Consider the following 9,151-nt stretch of genomic DNA (forward strand, 5'->3'; position numbering starts at 1 on the left):
TAATTTCCCTTCGTGTTTCATGATTCACATATTGTCAAGAATGAGGTATTTTATATCCGTCAATCTCTTCATTGGATTTATCTTGGGTTACATTTCACTTAAAGCCTTCCCTAAGAAATGTTGCTATTGTGGTGCTTATCAATGATCCAATTTTCTCCTTCTCATCTAGGTGAAGAAGTTTTGCTTCTCTTCGTTGATCTCAACCAATCAATTGTTTTCTTTAGTGGCAGAATTCCACCTCTATTTTTGATATGTTTTCATAACCCGACAAGGAGTATATCATGTGATTGTTGATTCTTCGACAACTTCGTTTAATCCTTCTTTTAAAAGAGGCTCTCTTAAATTCATTTCAGGTAGACCATGTTGTTTTCTTCTCCGTTCTTTTCATTCCATTCTTACATTTGTTCCGGAGGCATTACGATGTTACTCTCTTCGACCCACCATCTCATTTTGTAAATATCATGTTCTTTTCCTTGCTTTTTCAGGAGTGTTGTGTCTTCTACTCAATTTCTTTTCATCTTATCAAGTCTTGCATCTCTTTTCAACCGTAGTGTTGTTCGAAATTATTCTTATTCCTTGTTTTATCTGGTTTCAACCAGAGTGGTTTCAATTCCTTCTTGTCCATTGTGCTCGTCATTCATAGCTTTGCAACCTCCAAGGTTCACATGGTGTTCCTTGTTTCTCTTTTCTACCAGAGTGCTTTCAATTTCGTTCAACTCTGTTGTGTTCTTTCTTTCCAGTTTTCAATCTCTCAAGGTTCATTGGTTTCACTCCTTTGTCAAAGAAGCAACTTAGTTTTACCTCTTCCTTCTTCTGTTTCTCCTCGGTGCCATCCTTAGATCTCGGGTCTTGTAAGTAGTCGAGAGTTGTGACGCCCCGAGACCGACGCTCCAAACGCCTTCTATGTTTTTAGTTGTCGCCACGTGTCTTATTTGTTTGTTGCATTCATCATTGCATCGTTTGCATTACATCATGTCATCATTCCAACTTAAATATTTTCTCATAAATAAATCGCATGGATCTCTGGTCCATTTAAATCGAGGGAATGCACATGGTGATTTCTCTTTACAACATATATAAGTCTCCCAATATTATTTGGGGGCTATATCAAAATATTCCATTAACTTTGGGACACCATAACACACCTGCAGTTTAAGTTCCATGCATTTTCTATCTCAATTCCTTTTCTCAAACTTTGCCAACAATTCTTATCTCTTTTATTGAGGCTCCTCCTAAAGTCTTAATATTTTCGGGCACTTCAAAAACCTAGTCCCAATTCAAAACCATTTAAATATATTCAAATGAATTTCAATTTATATCTTTCGATCATGCTATTTCTATTTTTCCTGGATCAAGCACATTTTTATGAGCCCGTGAAAATTAACGCCATGCGCAAAATCTTTTCCTCTCTCTATTTCTTTTTTGCAAATGAAAATTTGAGGGAGAAAGAGCGAGAGAGAGCCCAGCCCAGCTGCAACCTATGCCCAGGCCGGCCCATATCCTCCTAAGCCCAGCCGCCTATCCAACCCTAGGTCCGACCCCCCTCATCTCGATCTCTCCCTCTGTCGCCGCCTCCTGCTCGATGCCCCTCATCTCGCTCATCTTCCTCTCCTCCTGCCCGATCCCCATCTCTCCCTCGTCCTCCCACTCCACCACCCACACGAATGCACGCAGAGGGCAGCGCCCGTGCCCGACCTCCTTCCCATGCGCGACTCCTTTCCCCGCGACCTTGCCTCCACCTCGCCACCAACCGGCGACCAAGGCCGTCGAAGCACACCCGCAGACCACCCCTGCTTCACCGTCCTCTACTCCTTGCCCGCCTCCTCGTTTACTCGGCGCCGCTGCCTCGTATAAGCCGCGTCCTTGCTAGATCTCGTCGTCGCCGGCGTGACTTCGCGGTCAAACCTCCCCAAGCCCTCATTGCCAGCTTCCCTTGCTTCTGCGTGCGGACACGACGACGACCAGCAACAAGTCCCCTCACCTATGTGTTGACCTGCGGCCCACTCGATCCCCTGCTTCACGGGAAGAATCGGCCTCGATCTGCTTTTCTGGAGTCGACCGCTCCAACCAGCCCAGCTCCGAGCTGGCCTGCCTCCCTTGCTTCGCGCCAGGGCCGACGCCGGCCACTCCGTCCTTCGCCGCCCTGCTGCCGTTGCAGTCCAGCCGCGCCTCTGCTTCACGTCTGCCACCTTCTTCCGCCGTCCCCATCGGCCTCCTCCTAGCACCTCGTCCTGCTGCCTTTGGGTGCAAATAGTTTGTTCGGACCATCAGGATGGCCAAGAATGCCCCCAATTTCGACTACCGCATGGCTACGCCAAGTTCGTGTACCCACGCCGTGTGTTTTCTGCCGTTTTCTGCCGTCAAGTACCACGACGACCGTCGAGACCGCCAAGTTCCACTACCGATGAATCTTTTGGAATCACCAAGTCAGAGTACAACGCAAAGACCATGTGCAACTACTGATCTCGTGGATTTCACCAAGTACCCTACAGACAGCCCCGAACCGAACATCTACAGAATGTGAACGGCTATGAAACGTGTACCACTACTTCCACTACCATCGCCGTGTACGACTACTTTGACGCTGACCCGTGAACAACTATGTCCCATCGAATCCGAACCGTCTTGAATGCACGCTTCAAAGGTATAACCGTCGAGGTAACCTTTCAAGAACGAATGCATGTCTGTTGTGTGAGATGCCCGTGCTTGCACCATGTTCGAATTGTCGCTTGCACGTTGTTCCTCGTTGGCCATGCCTTCAACCAGTGGGACACCCGGTAACCGGGATGACCCACCATCCTTGTATGACTCACGCTCGCCACACTTTCTTTTGCACCGACATCTCGATGAGTTATCGGATCATCGAAATGTTGTCGTAGCACCATTTTTGTCGTCGTTCCTGTGGCACCCCTTTCGTTCCACCATGGTGACCAAATGCTTTATAACATGCTCATGACAACATTTTCATAAAATTGCATAAGACTTGAATATGTCATCTGCATCATGATAACAACATTTAAAATGTTTAGAATTGTTGTTTGAATTTAAAAATTGCTAAATAACATATGAGGATTTTCTGGAATTATTATTTGTTGTTTCCGGTCTCATTAAAACTTGCCTAGATAGGTAGTTTAATTATACTTCACCCCTTGCCATGTTTAACAACATTTAATATTGTTGAGTACCTAAATGAAAGCGAACTAAATACTTGGGTGTGGTGTTTGATCGATATGCAACTCGTTGCATATTGAGCTCCACTTAATTTGTAGTATTGTTTGTTGCACTTTGCCATGCCATGTACATTTAAACCGGACATGCATCATACTTGATTGTGCATCACGCAATGTTTATGTGATGGTTGTTTGCTTCTTTCCGATTGTAATGATAGCCTCTAACCTTTTTCCCTTCCTAGCAAACCATGGGCAAGGCCCTTGAAAGTTTAAACCCTCCAATTGCCATGATAGCCTCTAACCTTTTTTCCCTTCCTAGCAAACCGTTGTTTGGCTATGCCACCGCTTTGCTCAGCCCCTCTTATAGCGTTGCTAGTTGCAGGTGCAGTTGCAGGTTGTTTCATGTTGGGACATGGATATCATGGGATATCACAATATCTCTTATTTAATTAATGCATCTATATACTTGGTAAAGGCTGGAAGGCTCGGCCTTATGCCTGGTGTTTTGTTCCACTCTTTCCGTCCTAGTTTCTGTCATACGGGTGTTATGTTCCATGATTTTGCATCCCTAACATGGTGAGGGTTTATGGGCCCCTTGTCGGTGTCAAAACCGGCGGATCTCGGGTAGGGGGTCTCGAACTGTGTGTCTAGGCCGGGTGGTAACAGGAGGCAGGGGACACAATGTTTTACCCAGGTTCGGGCCCTCTTGATGGAGGTAAAACCCTATGTCCTGCTTGATTAATATTGATGGTATGGGTAGTACAAGAGTAGATCTACCACGAGATCGGAGAGGCTAAACCCTAGAAGCTAGCCTATGGTATGATTGTATGTTGTGTTTGTTGTCCTACGGACTAAAACCCTTCGGTTTATATAGACACCGGAGAGGGTTAGGGTTACACAAGGTCGGTTACAAAGGAGGAGATATCCATATCCGTATTGCCTAGCTTGCCTTTCACGCCAAGTAGATTCCCATTCGGATATGAGACGAAGTCTACAATCTTGTATCTTCATAGTCTAACAGTCCGGCCAAAGGATATAGTCCGGTTGTCCAGAGACCCCCTAATCCAGGACTCCCTCAATAGCCCCTGAACCAGGCTTCAATGACGATGTGTCCGGCGCGCAGTATTGTCTTCGGCATTGCAAGGCGGTTTCCTTCTCCGAATACATCACAGAAGAATTTGAATACGAGGATAGTGTCCGACCCTGCAAAATAAGTTCCACATACCACCGTAGAGAGAATAATATTTTTGCAAATTCAATTTGCTGACTTATTTTGGCAGCATGACGTTATGTCATGGTCTGGTGATTATTCGAACCGTTTCATTTAACCAGCCCCGCACATAACGCGAGGCAGTTTTTCGACACGTCTTGTCAAAGCAGAGATCGTGTCCCCTTATTATGGGATTCTCATCAATACGGGTGTGGGTAACCCAACCGCGCCATCAATTATGGCGCTTGGGGGATAAGCGAGTTTTATCAGGCAAGTGGGGACGCTTAGTTTCGTCCGCCCATATAAAGGGATAGGGATTCACCTTTCTATCCACGCCTTCTTCCTCCTTCGCTCATCCGTTTTCGCACACTCGAGCTCTAGCGCCCAAGTCCGTACTTCCCACCTCAACCTTCTCTAATCATGTCCAGAGCGGGAGGCAGGTGGATGGTCTCCTCCGTCACGGAGGGAGACATCAAGAAACTGAGGAGAGCCGGATACCTGCCCGGCGACATCGCGCACCGGCTCACAGATGAAGGGCAGCTCATCCCCACCCCCAAGCCCCATGAGAGGGTAGTGTTCCTCACCCATTTCCTTCGCGGACTGGGATTCCCTCTCCATCCATTTGTCTGGGGGCTCATGTTCTATTACGGCCTAGATTTCCACGATCTGGCCCCGAACTTCGTCCTCAACATCTCAGCGTTTATCGTCGTGTGCAAGGCCTTCCTCCGCATCAAGCCCCACTTCGGCTTATGGTTGAAGACCTTCAATGTCAAGCCGAAGGTTGTGGGCGGGCGCCAGGCGGAGTGCGGAGGCGCCATGGTGGGCAAGATGCCCAACGTAACATGGCTCGAGGGCTCCTTTGTGGAAACCATAAAGGGGTGGCAATCGGGGTGGTTCTACATCACCGAGCCACGTGACCCTGCATGGGCAGCGGCCCCCGAGTTCCGATCTGGCATCCCCACGCGGCTCACTTCCTGGAAAGAGAAGGGCCTATCCTGGGGTAGTTTAGGAGAGCTGACCGGACTACAGACATGTATTCAAAACATGGTGAACAAGAAGCTCAAGCTTGTCAACATAGTCCAAGTTATGCTCATACCCTGGATCCTCCCATGCCAACAATGGGAGTTCAACTTGTGGGAGTTCGACCCGGCGAAGCACCGAACTCTGAACAGGCTCTTCGACACGACTCATGAAGATGCCTGGAGGGTGCTGTTCAAAAGTGCCAAGGTCCCCCCTCCTATTACTGAGGATCGCGGATTCAGCGCAAAGCGCCAAGCCAGTGCGGTAAGCTGCTTTACCTTTCACAGGATACTTATTTTTTATAGATTGACACTATGCGGTATCTAAACTCCCGTACCTTTGACAGGACGGGCAGAAGATGGCCGGACAGATCGACTGTCCGGCTCCTTTGCCCGAAGGCCCCGCAGACGCTCTTCTGGCGAAGATGTTGACTCCGGCTACGGTGCCGGAGAAGACCAAGAAGGCCAAGGGAACCCGGAAGAGTTCCCGACGTCAGGCGTCGTCGGACTCACCGTCCGATGATTTTGCGGCACACTCTTCCCCCGAAGACGAGGAAGAAGAAGAAGAAGAAGATGCTCCCCCACCGACTGGGGGAGACAGGAAAAGGAAGGCCGCCCCAACTGGGGGGGGGGGGGCGAAGGGTCCAAGCAGGGAAGGACTCTCCTTCCGGACAGTTCTACCGCCGCCGACGAGGGCGAAGACGAGTGGTTGCCCAGGGCCAAGCCCCCAGGGAGATCGTAAGTATTCGGATACCAGAGTAACTCATAGGATTCCTTTGTTGCACTGCTTTCCCAACCCTGAACATAATTATGCAGGCCGCCACGAGCCAATATCGAGGTATCATCGGATGGCTCCCTGGGCTCGTCGGACATGGACAGCGATCCAGTCCCGACCGTCACCTCCCCTCATACTGCCGACGACACCGAGGTGTTGTCTCAAGAGGCACCGGGTCGAGGGGAGACATTCCCGGAGGCACCTCAAGGCGACCTTCCGGACTCCGGGAGCCGAGGGGACGGAGCCCCTGAGAGCTCAGAGTTCGACTCTCAGCCGAACACCGTGCCGGAACCTCCAGCGGTTCCAGGCTCAGGCAGGCGACCTCCTTCTAAGAGGGGCAAGACGCCTGTGCCGGTGACCTCTGTCCATCTAGAGGCGCCGGACGATCTGCTGGAAGCGCTTCGCAGTGCTTCCATCGACGAGGAGCACCGCACTATCATGAGTGTGGTGATCCAGAAGGTTCAGTCCGCAAAGAGCGGATTGACTGAAGCCTTTGCCAGCCTTCTAACAGGCTTCGAGGTAAGTGTTTTAAAATGTAGTAGGAATATTACCGCATAGACAGTAGCCCCTGATGCTTTGTTCGGTGTTCACAAAGAAAGGCCGAATAGAGGATCAAACAATATCGCAGGAGTCTAACATAAGTGTGCCAATATGCATATGCAGGCTTTGCTGCTGGCGTCCGCCACACTGACTGCGGAGGTCGCCGTACTGAAGCAGGCCCTCGAGGGGTCCCGGAAAGAGCTCGGCCTTGCCAAGAGGCAGCTCGAGGAGAACAAGGGTAAGTAATACCCTGTCTGTATATATAAAAGAAGACGCGATTGCAAAATGACAGGATCATCGAATATTTGCCAGGGGCCACGACCGAGGTGGCGACCCTGAAGGTAGCGCTAACCAAGGCCGAAGATAAAGCGGCCAAGGAGCGCACCGAGCGAGAGAAGCACGAGGCTCGGGTGGCGAGGTGCAGGAAGAGCTCCAGGCTCTCGTGGCGAAGCACGAGGCATTGGAGCTTGACCCAAAGACGCGGGAGTTTGAGCTTGCCGCGGCCCTCGAGAGTGCAAAAAGTGCCAAGGCCGAAGCCCAAAAGGCCCTCCAAGAGATCGACACGATGAAGAAGATAGCGGTTGGTAAGGCTTTCTATATGCAAAGCAAGCATGTAAAAGTAAATTACCGATTACTTACCCGAATCCGGAGCTCTCCAGGAGCATTCGCAGATTTGCCTCGCAGCGTGTCCGATGCCGCATAGTTTTACCAGGACGAGGATGGAAGCTCAACGGAGAAGTTGTTCTGGTCTCAGTATGCTGAGGCCGAACACCCGGTGCCAATGAGCGACCAGCTGAAGCAGATGGTCGAGCTACATAAGGCGACTGATCGGGCCATGAAGAGTTTTATAGTCCGGGTGTGGCCTGGCGACGCCCTTCCGAACATCTTCTTCGGCCTGGTGAGGCGGCTTGTGGATGCCTGCCCACGGCTGGAGGTCGTCAAGCGACTTGTCTGCATTGAGGGTGCACGCCGGGCTTTCGCCCGTGTGAAGTTGCAGTGGGTCAAGCTAGACGCCGTGAAGCTGATCAAGGAGGGGTTGACGGAGAGCAAGGAGCACCGCCACCCCCGAGATGTACTACGAGGGTGTTCTGCCGGGTGCCCGTCTCATTGCGGACGAGTGTTCAAAAGATGTAATATTTGAATGAGACTTGCTCGTTTTATCCTGTGTTTATGAAAACTTATTTCATATGCGCTATGCAACGCTTGTTTGAATTTAAAATATTACTTTCTATTTGGCTGTTTATCCAATCTGAGAGATGGCTAGTCCTCGGCTTCTGCCCCCATGCCACAAGTGCTAGGGTGTTTGGGATAAACCTGAGCACTCTTGTTCCCATGTTTGGGTCCTTCGAGGGAGGTGCTCAGCACAGCAAACAAGGCAACCGGACTAATAATGCTTTATCACTCTCACTTAGCCATAGAATTCTATAATTTTAAATTTCGGCGAAGCCCCTAGTATTCGGAAGGCCGAATTCGGGGCGCGATACACGCCTTTAAGCCGAACAGGGCCGGCCCCTCGCTCTAAGCGGCATAAGTCTTTAGGGAAACGAAAACCTCGCCGAACAGCGACCAATCTCTCGCCTTATCATGACAGTCAGTTTTAGCTTTCTCTACTGAGGTGCTGAACCCAGTAGAACCGGGGAACAATCGCAGTAGTTCTCCTAGCGCTACCTTAGCCGATAGAGCGGAACGTAAGGTACCAAAACATAGGAGCCGGGCAAACCCAACATTTGACCAAAGACATGATTCAGAGCTGATGCATATAATGCTATAATTTCGGGGTGCCGCACTTGTGAAAGTGTTCGGACTTTTCACACCGTATTGTGGGGTACGTAAGCCCCTGGTGTATTGGCCGTACCAAAGTGTAAGGTTGCAAGGTGTCATTAGTGAACACACACACACACACACATATATATAATATATATATATGACAAGAATGCAATAATAGTCGTAATGTCATGCATTGTTTATTCAAAAAAGTGCGTTAAGGCAGAGTGATATAGACAGAGCGATAAGCAAAGAGTAGGACTATGTCCCTTCCAAGGGCAAGCTGATGAATGATATTAAATTGAATATTTTGCTCGTTACTGTAATCCACCTGGGAATTCCGTGGTATGACATAACTGTCTGCCTCCTTGGTTGCTGCATCATGTGTTCGGCAATAGCGCTGCCGGACAGTGTTTCCAGAGATTAAGGTCCTGAAAAAAAAGAGAAAAAATAACCAAACGGGAAGCCCCTAGTGCGGTTTAAGCCGTGTCTTGGGGCGTGTTGCAGTTGTGCCCCCCTTCCCACCTGTGCCCATGGTATTTTTAATGCGTAATTATGTACGCGCGACACGAGTTTCACCGTTGGGCTGGGATTGAGGTGGCCGCCGCATTGCTACGCAAGCTTAGATCGCGCCAGGCGGTCTATTTGTCGATTGCTCCGAGCACGCTTGAAG

General features: G+C 49.7%; 1 protein-coding gene across 1 annotated transcript; it reads left to right on the forward strand.

Moving 5' to 3' along the window:
- Positions 1-1,140: 1,140 nt before the first annotated feature.
- On the forward strand, positions 1,141-8,485 carry LOC147975476 (uncharacterized). The gene is made up of 3 exons (XM_087518171.1): positions 1,141-6,137; positions 6,216-6,952; positions 7,027-8,485. Exon 1 carries the CDS (start codon positions 4,801-4,803, stop codon positions 5,725-5,727), a length of 927 nt encoding a protein of 308 aa, XP_087374297.1. The 5' UTR covers positions 1,141-4,800; the 3' UTR covers positions 5,728-6,137; positions 6,216-6,952; positions 7,027-8,485.
- Positions 8,486-9,151: the final 666 nt, after the last annotated feature.

Source organism: Triticum urartu, chromosome 4A (assembly GCF_056163025.1).
Source record: "Triticum urartu cultivar PI428250 chromosome 4A, HENAU_Tu73, whole genome shotgun sequence".
NCBI classification, from domain to species: Eukaryota; Viridiplantae; Streptophyta; class Magnoliopsida; order Poales; family Poaceae; genus Triticum; species Triticum urartu.